Raw genomic sequence first — 16223 nt, 5'->3', positions numbered from 1 at the left:
TTAAATGTGTCCATAGGATGCCACCTTTCCAACAAGTCAGTTCGTCAAATTTCTACCCTGCTAGAGCTGGGTCAACTGTAAGTGCTGTTATTGTGAAGTGGAAACGTCTAGGAGCAACAACGGCTCAGCCGTGAAGTGGTAGGCCACACAAGCTCACAAAATGGGACCACTGATTGCTGAAGTGCGCAGCGTGTAAAAACCGTATGTCCTCAGTTGCAACACTCACTACTGAGTTCCAAACTGCCTCTGGAAGCATCGTCAGCGCAAGAACTGTTCATCGGGAGCTTAATGAAATAGGTTTCCATGGCCGAGCAGCTGCATACAAGCCTAAGATCACCATGTGCAATATCAAGCGTCGGCTGGAGTGGTGTAAAGCTCACTGCCATTGGACTCTGGAGCAGTGGAAACGCGTTCTCTGGAGTGATCAATCACGCTTCACCATCTGGCAGTCCGACAGATGAATCTGGGTTTGGCAGATACCAGGAGAACGCTACCTGCCCCAATGCATAGTGCCAACTGTAAAGTTTGGTGGAGGAGGAATAATGGTCTGGGACTGTTTTTCATGGTTTGTGCTAGGCCCCGTAATTCCAGTGAAGGGAAATGCTACAGCATACAATTACATTCTAGATGAGTCTGTGCTTCCAACTTTGTGGCAACAGTTTGGGGAAGGCCCTTTCCTGTTTCAATGCCCCCGTGCACAAAGCGAGGTCCATACAGAAATTGTTTTTTGAGATCGGTGTGGAAGAACTTGACTGGCCTGCACAGAGCCCTGACCTCAACCCCATGGAACACCTTTGGGATAAATTGGAACACCGACTGCGAGCCAGGCCTAATCGCCCAACATCAGTGCCCGACCTCACTAATGCTCTTGTGGCTGAATGGAAGCAAGTCCCCGCAACAATTTTCCAACATCTAGTGGAAAGCCTTCCCAGAAGAGTGGAGGCTGTTATAGAAGCAAATGGGGGACCAACTCCATATTAATGCCCATGATTTTGGAATGAGTTGTTTGACGAGCAGGTGTCCATATACTTTTGGTCATGTAGTGTACTTAGTCCATATGAGATGGAAATGTGTCCTCTGCTTATTTTCCCAACCCCTCTCATATACACACACACACACACACACACAAGTAAAATACTACTTGAGTAAATGTCTCAAGTATTTGGTTTTAAATATACTTAAGTATCAAAAGTAAACGTAATTGCAAAAATATACTTAAGTATTAAAAGTAAAAGTGAACGTATAAATCATTTCAAATTCCTTATATTAAGCAAACCAGACGGCACAATTTTCTAGTTCTTTTAATTTATTTACGGATAACCAGGGTCACACTCCAAACAAAGCATTTGTGTTTAGTGAGTCTGCCAGATCAGAGGCAGTAGGGATGACCAGGGACGTTCTCTTGAACATAGGATCATTTTCCTGTCCTGCTAAGCTTTCCAAATGTAACGAATACTTTTGGGTTTCAGGAAAACGTACATTATTTTCTTCAGGAATGTAGTGAAGTAAAAGTTGTCAAAAATATAAATACTAAAGTAAAGTACAGATACAAAAAAAAAACGACTTAAGTAGTACTTTTTACTTAAGTACTTTACACCAATGATAATAACATATGATAACGCTAGATTCCCATAATCTACTTCTATCTTTTTGTAAACTCATCTATACAGTACCAAGTGAATGCTGTATAACCAAGAAAGCATTTTTGTCTGTTGGAATGTATTATCCCTCTTCTCAAGTCAGAGTACCATATGTCAATATTTGACCTGTGTCTGCCCAAGGTTGAACTGGAACCCAGTCAACCATCCAGTCAACCCAAACACTAACAGATTTATCTCCCTAGGATAATTGTTTTGTTCAATAAAAGCTCATTCTTGCATCAAGCTGTGAATATGCAGTGACTGCCATGCATTTAATGTCCCCTCTGTTTGCATATCGGTGCATAACTCTCTAGTGTTTTGGCCTACTGATCGGCAAGCAAAGTACTCACCAGTAACATTTCAAACACAGACGTACCGTATGAAGCTGGTCTTTCCAGTGGAATATTGCCCCACAAGGAGAACCATGGGTTTGTTGTCAAAGTCGGCATCCTCTAAGGCGGGCGAGTGGAACTCGTGGAACTTGTAGTGTTCCTCCAAGGGCAACAGTTTGGTTTTGTAGAGCTTCTTGAGGCCATCGCTGACTGTCTGAAAGACCTCAGGATCCTTCTTCCTCCTGTCATCGGTACCCAACCAGCTGAACATGATGCAATTCGATAATGGACAACCTTATACTCTATAGAGATCTCTATTGGTGTTTTTTCTATTTCTATTCTAGTCTTCTATTCAAATAATTCGGAGGATATGTTTGTCATTGATTTAGTAGATGGTTTGTTTTTCCTTTCAATCAAACATTATGCAGACACATCCTTCAATGGAAGCGTTCCTCAAGTCCTTACAAGCCAAACACGAGACACAGATGCATTCAGACGACTATAAGCCAGCTAATTAACTAGACACATACTAGCGATGCTAAATCATTTCTACATGCACATTTTCATATCACAGCTATAATGCACGATTTTCATTCAAGCTGTAGAGGAATCCCGAACATGATGCACGTATCAAGCTCAGCTGTCAAATTGTGATCTCGTCTTACATTTGAATACTGATGCGGTTGACGCTTCAAAATACTGTGCTAAATAATAGACCTTCTCGAGTCAAATGAAGAAAAACAATATAGCTATAATACAGCTCTATTCCTACTGCTGCGTATAATGTTGTGCGGCCACTGGCTTCCCCGGCTTCGTTACTGCAGCAGATTTAAATGCCTGTCTGACAACGAAACCTGATCCGAAAGGAAATGCCCAACTACTGGCAAAGCCCCACCCAGTATTACAGCGACTGAAGGTAGTGATGGCAGCGCCATATTGGCGGATGATGGGATGAGGGACCAGTTGCATCTCATTGTTGTTGCTCCTCTAGTGGTAATACAATGTAACAAACAAGGCGTAATCACAACATCGAAATTGCTAGTCATCAGTTGCAAAACTTTTGTCTTTAACAAGCTGTCATCGTACATTACCAAGGAAAATAGAAAAGTACTATGTCAACATTTTCATATGCCTACACATACATTATATTGCTTGTGTCATTTGATGAATTTATATATTTTTTTATAAAAAACGTATGACAATATTTTAATAAAATCTTCACAGAAAAATGTAAAATACAAAAGTGTTACAAAAAGTGTACTGATGATGCAGTCCACAAATGATGGAGGGTATAATGGAGGAAAGAATGGAAGAGACGATACAACAATTTGTCTCAAGTGTAGGGAAGGCCTACAGCGGGGTTCTTCAATTCCAGTCCTGGAGGGCCGAAACACCTCCGTTTTTCATCCTGTCCTTCTAATCAGGGGCTAATTCAGACCTGGGACACCAGGTGAGTGCAATTAACTACCAGGTAGAAATAAAAAACAGAAGTGTTTCGGCCCTCCAGGACCGGAATTGAAGAACCCTGGCCTACGGTGTAGAATGTAGCCTACAGCGATGTCAAAAGTCGTAGACACCGTTGTCCAAATTTAAAGAGAGGGGGGCAGAAGGCCAGCGCCATAGTAGGACATACACTGAGTATACAAAACATTAGGAACACCTGCTCTTTCCATGACAGGTGAATACAGGTGAAAGCAATGATCCATTGTTGATGTCACTTGTTAAATCCAATTCAATCAGTGTAGATGAAGGGAAGGAGACAGGTTAAATAAGGAAATGTAAGCCTTGAGACATGGATTGTGTATGTGTGCCATTCAGAGGGTGAATGGGCAAGACAACATATTTAAGTGCCTTTGAACGGGGTATGGTAGTAGGTGCCAGGCGCACCGGTTTGAGTGTGTCAAGAACGGCTACACTCCTAGGTTTTTCACGTTCAACAGTTTCCCCTGTGTATCAAGAATGGTCCACCACCCAAAGCATTGGAGTCAACATAGGCCAGCATCCCTGTGGAACGCCTTCGACTCCTTGTAGAGTCCATGCCTCGATGAATTGAAGCTGTTCTGATGGCAAAAGGGGCTGCAACTCAATATTAGGAAGGTGTTCGTAATGTTTGTACACTCAGTGTATATACTTCTCCTTACAGTCTATTTGAAATACCAGTATGACACCTGCTGGACAACAATAGTTTATACAATGGTTTATGGATTATTCCACGACTGACCACCACTAGATGGTGAAACTAGATGGTGCAACAAGACAATACTTTTGTGATCCATTTGAGCTTTATTCTTTAAGTCTAGAAGTTCATTCTAGAAGTAAATCTTAGCGTGATTAGACAATATCAAAAGTACAGTATAATATGTACATACAAGTTTAGAATGTAGAGTGGAGAATGCATGTGTATCTGGAGATTAAAGAAGTAGGTCCTAGCCTATGCCCAAGCCCACTGAATTGTCGATAAAGATCTATTCTATTTTCTATTCTATTCTATTCTATTCTATTCTATTCTATTCTATTCTATTCTATTCGTCTTTTGTAACCAGACCTCATCCCACCTGTGTAATGGTCACCAGTATTATATTAGGCTTCCCTTTAACTCTTGGGAAAAAAACAGAAACTGGAGCTGAACTATGCTGCATAATTAATTAAAGACTATATCCATTAAGTTGGCGGAATCAAGTCCTATTGATATAAACATCGCAAGTACAATAGACTACAAAACCTTGTACATTATGATTGGCACGGTAGGTGGTGCTAAACCCATTCAGATATTATAGGTACCCCAAACCTCGTATTTTGATCTAGCTGGACTGCATCAAGTGTAGTACCTCGTAGCTCCAGCGAGTCATAGCTCACAGCCTAGCTACCAGTTCGATCATAGAGAATCTCGCAACCAGGGCAGTCATTGGGCACGCGTCTGGAGCAAGCGAGCGTGCAGCATTCGAGAAGACGAACCAGAGAATGAGAGTAGAGCGCAAAACCATGTCTCCAGAACCTACTTTTCTGGAAATGTGCTTCTCGTAGATTGCCCCGCCAATAAAGGGGCGATATCTACTCCAGTAACTCATAGGAAAATGAAACGGCTTTCTCGAAAGCTGACTTTGGCTCTGGTGGTGCTTTGTTGGATTGCTGCACTACTGTATTTGATACTCCTCAGTAGGCAGAAAGTATCGGACCTGGGGACCAAAGACGCACAGTACGGAAAGGTAAGCTGCACTATCAGTCCTCATCCTATATAATCGTATCTAGTCTATATCCCACATGCAGGTAAGTTAACTTCCTATGCATTTAGCAATAGTGTAGGCTAAACTCGGATCAAGTGCATGCGTGCGCGCAGGTAAAGTGTAGGCTCGCAGGTAAAGTGTAGGCTACGTGTGCGTGTTTCTATGTAAAACAATTATTTAGGCTTGAGATGGTGTCAGGATTTCCACTCAGGTGTCGTCAGATAGTGTATCACGGCTTCTGTTCTACATTGCTTTCTATAAGTTTTCACATTAGCCAACAACCAGTTGTTTCTAACTTTTTTTATTCGTGTTGACTGAATGTGTCCATACCTTATTGCAAAGTGCAGTTTCAATTGGTTATAATGAGTTTGTAAATTGAGGTTTAGATGCGCTTTCTGTACATTCCAAACTGAAAAGAAGATACACTGTAAGTCATCCTATAATCTATAACCAAATAAACATCTGATATGTAATGCCACGTGCACAAAGAACAGTCAGACGCTCACTAAATTGGTATGAACAAAAGTTTCACTAAAGTGTAGGCTACTACACAATTTATTAAACACTGATATAATTAATTCCTCAAATACTTGAATTTCTTAAAGCCTTGATAACATAATTTAATACATAGCCATACATTTCTGCCTATTGGTCTTGCTGTTCTGAAAATTCAACATTAACCATTCAAGAAGTACAGTCATTGACTTGTAATATGTGGTCCCTGTGTGAACTGATGAACATAATGTGATGGAATAATAATATCTACCATTACCAAGACAGCCAGACAGTGGCAATTATAGCCATAACAGGTGTAACATTTTACAGCGGACACATTTCTGTGCTTACTCCTATTTTATACTGAACAAAAATATAAACGCAACATGTAACAATTTCAACAATTTTACTGAGTTACAGTTCATATAAGGAAATAAGTCAATTGAAATAAATTCATTAGGCCCTAATCTATGGATTTCACATGACTGGGAAGGGGCACAGCCATGGGTGGGCCTGGGAGGGCATAGGCCCACCAACTTGGGCACCTGGCCCACCCACTGGGGAGCCAGGCCCAGCCAATCAGAATGAGTTTTTCCCACAAAAGTGCTTTATTACAGACATAAATACTCCTCAGTTTCATCAGCTGTCCAGGTGGCTGGTCTCAGACGATCCCGCAAGTGAAGAAGCCAGATGTGGAGGTCCAGGGCTGGCGTGGTTACACGTGGTCTGCGGTTGTGAGGCCGGTTGGACGTACTGCCAAATTCTCTAAAACGACGTTGGAGGCGGCTTATGGGAGAGAAATGAACACTCAATTATCTGGCAACAGCTCTGGTGGACATTCCTGCAGTCAGTATGCGAATTGCACACTCCCTCAAAACTTCAGACATCTGTGGCATTGTGTTGTGTGACAAAACTGCACATTTTAGAGTGGCCTTTTATTGTCCCCCAGCACAAGGTGCACCTGTTTAATGATTATTGTGTTTAATCAGCTTCTTGATATGCCACACCTGTCAGGTGGATGGATTATCTTGGCAAAGGAGAAATGTTCACTAACAGGGATGTAAACAAATGTCTGCACAACATTTGAGAGAAATACTATTCTGGGATCTTTTATTTCAGGTCATGAAACATGGGACCAATGCCTTACATGTTGCGTTTTATATTTTTGTTCAGTATATAAAGGCAGCTTTAATGAAACTATTTACACTTTTCCCCTTGACTTTAATCTTGTTTTGTTGGAGTGCAGAAGCCAGATTTCATAATATTTTGTGGGCCAGTTATTCTAGTATATATGTATATATATATATATATATATATATATATATATATATATATATATATATATATTTTATTTTTTTACTGCAAATGCCTAGGGTCAATGAGCAAGTGAGTGCTTTTCAGTGTAGGAGCTAGCTGAATGGCGGAATTAGACGTGTGAAGTAGGCACTCAAGTCTGGCTTGATTGATTCAGTGTCAAAATGGTATAGGGGCCTCTATCAATTGAAGAAGTTTTAGCCTGAGAGGGTTGTTTGGGGTTCTGGAGTTGGAATGTTCATGCAGAGCAGTGTAAATGTGGGGGAAAAGATTGAAATAAATGAAACGCATCTATTTTCAAGAAGCTGAGTTATGGGTTGAAGGGTTGTAAGAAATGATTTGTGGAGTAAACAGGGAAGAAAAATGTGTAGTCTGTGGCAAATGCAGCTGCACAGATAATAAAACATATATTGTGGGTATCTGTCGTTCAAATGCAAATGCTATATTCCCACTCAGTGTACTTTCACCATGTAGGTTTGTTTACCTAGCTGCTTTGTGAACAATAAAAGCTACAGACTGCCTATATCCGTAGCAGAACATGGATTCATCCTTCCTTTGAAGAACACAGCGGTTTCTCTCCCCCTCAAGCTCTGTCTTTTGGGGGTATTTGAGCTATTCCTGATGCAGTTTTTTCAACTCCAGATTGGGAGCTGTTGCAGCATAAAGCACAGATCCAATAGGGGATCTAGCTTAGTCTTTCCATCCCCAACGATGTACTCTTTCTATGGACCAGCTGTGTGCCACCAGGCTTTAATTATGAATTTTACCTCATTATGTGTGGCATTTCAGCAGCACACTATTCTGTACAGGGCTTTGCATGTGGTTGAGACTCACCTGGAGCTGTGGATGGGGAATGTTACTAATATGTGACCATAGGATAATTGGTTAGTTTTTATGTAAGTTGTACTGTAATCTTAAATGACTTGTAGGATATACAGCACACCCTAATTGTTTTCAGGATAAAAATTCACTTCGACTTGCTTCTGTCTATATGTGTTTTTATTACTCATACTGGATTCTATTCTTCCTTCTAAAAAAACTTACCGGCTCATTCCCATTCCTCCAGCTCTCAACATCTGAGTTATTTTCATAAGTCGTGTCTGTTTCCAATGGAACTCCCGCCTGGTGAACAAACAAGATAGATATTCCAATCACTGTGTTCAGCTTGTGTCTCACAATGCCAACGACTCCCAAATGCTCTAGTCTACACGATTGGAATTATGAGTTTCTCCCCTGTATGAAATTGAATTTTTGTGCTTTTTCCCATTGCTGATAGAGGAACGAGGGAGAAAGACAATGAGTTCTGAGGATAAACATAACTGAAACTGAGGGTTGGAATGAAGATGTTTTACACAAGGGTTGCTCCTAAAGATCTTCATGATTGGTACAGTAGGTGTTATAAGAATGTGCTAGGATTACTGTGAAGGGGCTCAAACTGTGTGATATTGAGTCATCTTGGAGAGAGAGAGAGAGTGTTTGTGGTTACACAGTAGCTGAAGAGAAGATGCACTAATTGTCTAAACATGTGTTTGTGTAAAGACAACGCTTGGATTGTGTCTGAACATCATGTTGGGCTGAAACGTATTACATTTCTGTGCTTGTGCACAAAGTCTTTCATTTTCTCTGACGTGGCATTTGGACAGTAAGAGTAAAAGGTGAGTGTTATTGGAAGCCTTGTGTACTGTGGATAACATGTGATCACAGTACACCCAGTGAAAGACCTAAAGGTTAATGTAGCTTCTAAGGATCAACAGCAGCTTGTGTTTTTATGTGGCTCCTCAGGCCTCCTGAATGGTAGCTACTGAAGGAACTATGAAAACACTTAGCAAAATATGCAGTGTCCTTTTTATAATTTACTCTCAGAGTGTTCCACAAAACCAATCTCCTGTTAAGAGAAACACAGTAGCACGCCTCATTTAATACATGTTAGTTAATCATTTTGCTATTCCCAGTTTGATATTGAAAGCAATTGCTTTAGCAGTCACTATTAGACTGTTACTCTTAGCTAAGTGCTGTGATAGGGCTGTTTTGCAGTGATTACCCTGCCCTGAGGAGTAATTCCCCCTATTATGAGGAGCAGATCAATAAATCAGACCATCCTCATGCGCACGGACACGCGCACGCACACACACACACACACACAAAATATGGCACAAAAACATATTGCTGCTGCTGAAATATTCAAACAGGACTGATGGGATTCTATCTAGACTATGTAAAAATGATATACATTAATTCTAAATGGGCTGTCAATTTTAACCAATGTGTTTTTCGGTCATGCTACAAAAAGGTCGGTTTCACTGCTCATTTGTAATTTTCACCTTTATCTCCCAAGGATTGAGCCATCAATCTTATTTAGTCAGTGCCGCTATAAGAGTTTTTCATCAGTGCACTAGACAGACAGAGCAAGTTAAGTTCTAAGACAGAATAGTGACAGAGAACAAATATAACCGTTTAAAGAAGCGCAAAACCTTCTTTTTGTTTGTAGTCATTTATGCGAAAGCGTCTGATTTCATCAGGAGTCAGTGAGGAAGACAGTGCAGAGGGATCACACACTTGAGTGAAAGGAATAAACTCTAACTTGTCACCATTGGTATTTACATGAGAAATTGGGGGTGTTGAATGGATAGCTTCAGATCTGGGAATCTGCAGTGTTTGCTGCTACAGATATAGGATCTTAATTAGATCACCCTGTTGCAGTAAAATGTTCCTGCAATGCATTACATTTGTAACTTATTTAAAGGTTTAAAAAGGCTTCTGAAGTTTGTAATTTAGACTTTGAAATTTCACACTTGGTTTTCCCTTACGAAAAACATAGCAACCCCTACAAAAATATCCATTAATTATAATCCACATAATAATTCAAATTTCCTGTTGCTGCAGGATTATTTTCCTGCTGTAGGAAACTGGCTCAAATTAAGATCCAACATCTGTACACATTGCGTTTTCATAGTGTGTCTGTTTTGTGAGCAGAATTAGATCATAGATAATTCATGTAGAAGGCCTCACATATGAATCAAACCTCAGAGGTTCTATAGAGAATGATAAGATAAGTTAAAATGAAATCCACCATCATGGGTTGTCGTTGATTGTCTGATGATTAAGAATGGATGTATAACCATGTAATAAAGTTGCAGTTTATGCATAGATAAAGTGTTACCAATTGGATTACTGAATATGATCATATTACTTTTGTATGATCAACAGTTTTTTTTTCCCAGACAGAATAAATATGGATATTTCTTCTAACTTCATCCAACTTATGAAAGCCCAGCAGATTTCTCTCAGCTCAGCTCAAACACGCCTGAATTTGAGGTAATAATGAAAAGGATTTTGAGGTGCACAAAGTCTATACACCTTGATGCCTGGGTTCTTGCGCATTTGTGTGAATTCAGTTAATATGGGGGCTATTCAGCTTATTGCCTTTCAGCCAATTTCTGTCCCAGCTACCAAAATAACACTTAGAGACCTGTGTCCACAGAGGAAGCATTCCAGTTATTAGTTTTTCTGTCTGTTGACCGCTGTCACTTTGATAACCTCTCCACTGATGTTCTTCTGAAGCCTGCTGGAAGAGGGAGAGGAGGGAGAGTGGAAGGGTCACCTGGCATTTTCTGTTGCTTTATTGTTTCCCCGGCTTGAAAGACATGCTCTATAATTCAATTTGGAACCTGGGAAGCAGCAGCAGCACAGATGGCAACAGGAGGAAAAATTCAGCCTAGAAACCTTGATGATCTTTTATTTTTTTGTTTTTTTCCATTTCCTGACCTTAGCAAAGGAGAAAATGTTGCATATCTCTTGCTTGTAGATCACGTATGTAGCCATGATTGCAATGTCGTCGTCCCCCCCCCCGTAAGGAATGTAGTTTAGGGGAGGGGGTGCGGAAGAAAAGCCCTGAATAGATTTGATTAAGTAAACAACATTAGATTCAGGTAACCTACTATGTGCTTTAGTCAACTTGAAATACAGCATAGGGTACATACATCCTACCCTGGAGTGGAGCCATCCACAGGGTTACCAATTCAAATGACTCACTTAGTACGGTAGTTCCGTGAGAAATTAACAATCCATGCATCCATTCATTTCAAGTGGTCCACATGCAGCAGCCAATCATGACAAAGTCAACATGTTGTCAACCAGAACGCAGAACTTTAGTAGGCTTGCTATAATCCAGTACATCAGTGATCAAAAGAGGCAAGAGGCAAACTCTTTAATAAACAACTTTAGTGTGTTTATGCTAGTTCAAAAATTGAGAAGTTGCTTACCCCAGATGCCAAATGCAGAAAAGCAAAAAGAGCTTAATGAAATAGAAAATCGCTTTTTGGAATCAAAGGGAATATTTAATACAAACATCAGCCGGCTCAGCTCTCATACAGTATGGTTTAGTTGCGATTAATCAAAATTGGTTCCAGTGCTGTGTAGCTCAAATTCTATTGTTGATTATTTTAGCTCCACTTCTTCAGCATGTTTGAACTAGACACACTATGCCCTGGAGATACCAGTTTCCACTGCTACGCTGGCAAAATAAAATTACCAGTGAATGAACAACTTTATACACACCCATTTGATTTGCATGGGATTTTAGATATGAGACTGAGAGCTATTTATAGTATCTGTAGGGAAACATTAGATGTTTTAATGCCATTATGCTTTAGTACAAGGTATGATGGATATGTGAATATAGCTATAATGTGTGTGTTGGTAATAAAAAAGGACTTGTCTGTTCCCAGAATGTAGGCCTGCTCAGGGAAAAGCACTCAAAGAGACCCAGCAATATATTTTTGTCCACTCTAAGGGACATTGGTTTTTGGTCTGTATCTTTGAGGCCATGCATGCCACTGTGATAAGTCATATTGTACCTTTGACAGGACATTCTGGGCTTTTCAATGATATCACATGTGTGGGGGTGTGACCTGGATAACTTTCTCTTCCTGGTTTTTCAAAATGGCTGCCAGCACAATCAGCATATTAAATGGTAAGAAGAAAAGTAAGTGTGTTTAATTGTGTAATTATATATATATTTTAGTTAGATTTTCAAATTGATTATTATTAAGTAAATATCTCAGGAATAGTTGGGTGAGTTTTCAGAGCAGTGTAATAATTTTTTCCGCAAACATGAGCTAAATAAGAGCTTGTTTATAAATGCCATTTCTGGCAACTATGTTTTTTTCCGACTGTACCCATTTACTGTAATTTTACATTTTTCATATTTACTATCAACCAATTCCTTACTACCAACCTTTTTCTTTTGCTGGGTCTCAGGAGGATAGCCTATTTATGTTTGCATTGATTTATACTTGACCCCCCTCCCACATTTAGACATGCTTTTGACACACGCACGTAACAGCTGCCAGACCAATATACATTTTAGACGCTCTTATCCAGAGCGATTTACAGTTAGTGAGTGCATACATTTTCATACTGGCCCCCCGTGGGAATCGAACCCACAACCCTGGCGTTGCAAACGCCATGCTCTACCAACTGAGCTATACGGGACTATATCACACATTAAACATACTATTTCTATGTATCCTTTTGCACCTTGAATCAATGTGGCCCTCGACAAAGGGCAGGGATAAAGGCAATGACTATAAGAAGGAGGATTACTTTGGCCTACACTGTATACAGTGGCTTGCGGAAGTACTATTTTGTTGCCTTTACAACCTGGAATTAAAATTGATTTTTGGTGGGTTTGTATCATTTGATTTACACAACATGCCTACCACTTTGAAAATGCAAAATATTTTTTATTGTGAAACAAACAGCGGAGATTGGAGTATCTGTCCATAGGACCACTTATATTGGACCACTTATAGGACCACTTATATTGGAGTATCTGTCCATAGGACCACGCATAACTATTCAAACCCCCCACCCCCCCCGGGCTTTGACTAGGCCTTTCCAATACATTTAAATGTTTCCCCTTAAACTACTCAAGTGTTGCTTTAGCAGTATGCTTAGGGTCATTGTCCTTCTGGAAGGTGAACCTCCGTCCCAGTCTCAAATCTCTGGAAGACTGAAACTGAATTTCCCTGTATTTAGCGCCATCCATCATTCCTTAAAGTGGTCCTATGGACAGATACTCCAATCTCCGCTGTGGAGCTTTGCAGCTCCTTCAGGGTTATCTTTGGTCTCTGTTGCCTCTCTGATTAATGCCCTCCTTGCCTGGGCTGTGAGTTTTGGTGGGCGGCCCTCTCTTGGCAGGTTTGTTGTGGTGCCATATTCTTTCAATTTTTTAATCATGGATGTAATGGTGCTCCGTGGGATGTTCAAAGTTTCAGATATTTTTTTATAACCCAACCCTGATCTGTACCTCTCCACAACTTTGTCCCTGACCTGTTTGGAGAGCTCCTTGGTCTTCATGGTGCCACTTGCTTGGTAGTGCCCCTTGCTTAGTGGTGTTGCAGACTCTTTGGCCTTTCAGAACAGGTGTGTATATATACTGAGATCATGTGACAGATCATGTGACACTTAGATTGCACACAGGTGGACTTTATTTAACTAATTATGTGACTTCTGAAGGTAATTGGTTGCACCAGATCTTATTTAGGGGCTTCATAGCAAAGGGGGTGAATACATATGCACGCACCACTTTTCCGTCATTAATTTTTTATAATTTTTTGAAATAAGTTATTTTTTTCACTTCACCAATTTGGACTATTTTGTGTATGTCCATTACATGAAATCCAAATAAAAATCTATTTAAATGACAGGTTGTAATGCAACAAAATAGGAAAAACGCCAAGGGGGTTGAATACTTTTGCAAGGTACTGTAAATCCCAGATACAGATGAGTCGTTCAGGTGACACCAACTGTATGAAAAATCCAATGAATTGTATTTTGTGTTGAGTAAGCAAGATTAACATTTCTGTCCATACTCCTAGTCTCTATATTTTCCAGTTTACCCTCCAATGCAGGGATGAGAACACATCACACAGAGGGGAATTTTCCCTCCCTAAGCAATCACCTCGGCACATTGTGCTAACCCTGAAAGTTAAAAAAGGAATGGGCTGTCATCAGCAAGAGTGATGTGTTAACATTCTACAGGTCAGGGCTGCCATAATTACATTTACATTTTAGTCATTTAGCAGACGCTCTTATCCAGAGCGACTTACAGTTAGTGAATACATATTTTTTTTATACTGGCCCCCCGTGGGAATCGAACCCACAACCCTGGCGTTGCAAACGCCATGCTCTATCAACTGAGCTACATCCCTGCCGGCCATTCCCTCCCCTACCCTGGACGACGCTGGGCCATGAGTCTCCCGGTCGCGGCCGGCGGCGACAGAGCCTGGATTCGAACCAGGATCTCTAGTGGCACAGTTAGCACTGCGATGCAGTGCCTTAGACCACTGCGCCACTCAGGAGGATGACTGTTTCTGTGATACCTGGGGCAGGCGGAAACCACACCTGCAGTGGATCAAACACACATCTATAATTTACCTACCATGCACCATGCCCAGGAACTTCGATATATCTCTCTCTCTCTGATGACATCAGAGACGCAACAATAAAGTATAGAGATGACACATTATGATGATAATGGTGTAAAGGGCTGAGGCATTAGTCCTAATGTGACCAGTGGAATGATGAATGAGCCTGTAGGTCTCAGGGATAAACCAACCAGACAGGATGTGTGTTATTGTGCTGGACTCTCCACGCACTCTTAATGTTATTGGTGTCTGGGCTGTCAGCTCGGCCTTGGCTCTGATTTGTACTTCATCATCTGCTGGTTTATGAGCTATGACCCCCAGCACTAAATAATACCACCACGTGGACTCTTAATATCAAATCAAATCAAATGTTATTTGCCATATGCGCCGAATACAACAGGTGTAGACATTACAGTGAAATGCTTACTTACAAGCCCTTAACCAACAATGCATTTAAAAAATATAAAAAATAAAAATAAAGAAAAGTGTTAAGTAAAAAAATACAAGCAAATAACTAAAGAGCAGTAGTAAAATAAAATAACAGTAGGGAGGCTATATACAGGGGGATACCGGTGCAGAGTCAATGTGCAGGAGCACCGGCTAGTCGAGGTAATTGAGGTAATATCAAATCAAATCAAATCAAATTTTATTGGTCACATGCGCCGAATACAACAGGTGCAGACATTACAGTGAAATGCTTACTTACAGCCCTTAACCAACAGTGCATTTATTTTAAACAAAAAAAGTAAGAATAAAACAACAACAAAAAAGTGTTGAGAGAAAAAAAGAGCAGAAGTAAAAATAAAGTGACAGTAGGGAGGCTATATATACAATAGAATAAAGTGACAGTAGGGAGGCTATATATACAGGGGGTACCGTTGCATAGTCAATGTGCGGGGCACCGGCTAGTTGAGGTAGTTGAGGTAATATGTACATGTGGGTAGAGTTAAAGTGACTATGCATAAATACTTAACAGAGTAGCAGCAGCGTAAAAAGTATGGGGTGGGGGGGCAGTGCAAATAGTCCGGGTAGCCATGATTAGCTGTTCAGGAGTCTTATGGCTTGGGGGTAGAAGCTGTTGAGAAGTCTTTTGGACCTAGACTTGGCACTCCGGTACCGCTTGCCGTGCGGTAGCAGAGAGAACAGTCTATGACTAGGGTGACTGGAGTCTTTGACAATTTTGAGGGCCTTCCTCTGACACCGCCTGGTATAGAGGTCCTGGATGGCAGGGAGCTTTGCCCCTGTGATGTACTGGGCGTACGCACTACCCTCTGTAGTGCCTTGCGGTCAGAGGCCAAGCAGTTGCCATACCAGGCGGTGATGCAACCAGTCAGGATGCTCTCGATGGTGCAGCTGTAGAATTTTTTGAGGATCTGAGGACCCATGCCAAATCTTTTTAGTCTCCTGAGGGGGAATAGGCTTTGTCGTGCCCTCTTCACGACTGTCTTGGTGTGTTTGGACCATGATAGTTCGTTGGTGATGTGGACACCAAGGAACTTGAAGCTCTCAACCTGTTCCACTACAGCCCCGTCGATGAGAATGGGGGGCGTGCTCAGTCCTCTTTTTTTCCTGTAGTCCACAATCATCTCCCTTTGTCTTGGTCACGTTGAGGGAGAGGTTGTTGTCCTGGCACCACACGGCCAGATCTCTGACCTCCTCCCTATAGGCTGTCTCATCGTTGTCGGTGATCAGGCCTACCACTGTTGTGTCGTCGGCAAACTTAATGATGGTGTTGGAGTCGTGCCTGGCCATGCAGTCATGGGTGAACAGAGAGTACAGGAGGGGACT

General features: G+C 41.1%; 2 protein-coding genes across 4 annotated transcripts in view; one reads left to right on the top strand and one right to left on the bottom strand.

Moving 5' to 3' along the window:
• The window catches only part of ehd3 (EH-domain containing 3), a 47775-nt gene extending 44955 nt beyond the window's left edge, over positions 1-2820 (bottom strand). For 2 of the 3 annotated variants that reach the window (XM_041864737.2, XM_041864740.2), the window contains exon 1: positions 2017-2820. In XM_041864737.2, coding sequence (XP_041720671.1) covers positions 2017-2243 — 227 coding nt within the window. In that variant the 5' untranslated portion in view covers positions 2244-2820. The remainder of the gene's footprint in view (positions 1-2016) is intronic. The other variant, XM_041864739.2, reaches the window with a different exon arrangement.
• Positions 2821-4847: 2027 nt separating this feature from the next.
• galnt14 (UDP-N-acetyl-alpha-D-galactosamine:polypeptide N-acetylgalactosaminyltransferase 14 (GalNAc-T14)) overlaps positions 4848-16223 on the top strand; it is a 121549-nt gene continuing 110173 nt past the window's right edge. The window contains exon 1 of the mRNA XM_041865043.2: positions 4848-5178. Coding sequence (XP_041720977.1) covers positions 5047-5178 — 132 coding nt within the window. The 5' untranslated portion in view covers positions 4848-5046. The remainder of the gene's footprint in view (positions 5179-16223) is intronic.

This window comes from Coregonus clupeaformis, chromosome 36 (genome assembly GCF_020615455.1).
Source record: "Coregonus clupeaformis isolate EN_2021a chromosome 36, ASM2061545v1, whole genome shotgun sequence".
Taxonomy (NCBI): Eukaryota; Metazoa; Chordata; class Actinopteri; order Salmoniformes; family Salmonidae; genus Coregonus; species Coregonus clupeaformis.
Note: the sequence above shows the minus strand (reverse complement) of the source record. Positions and strands in the feature narration are given on the sequence as shown.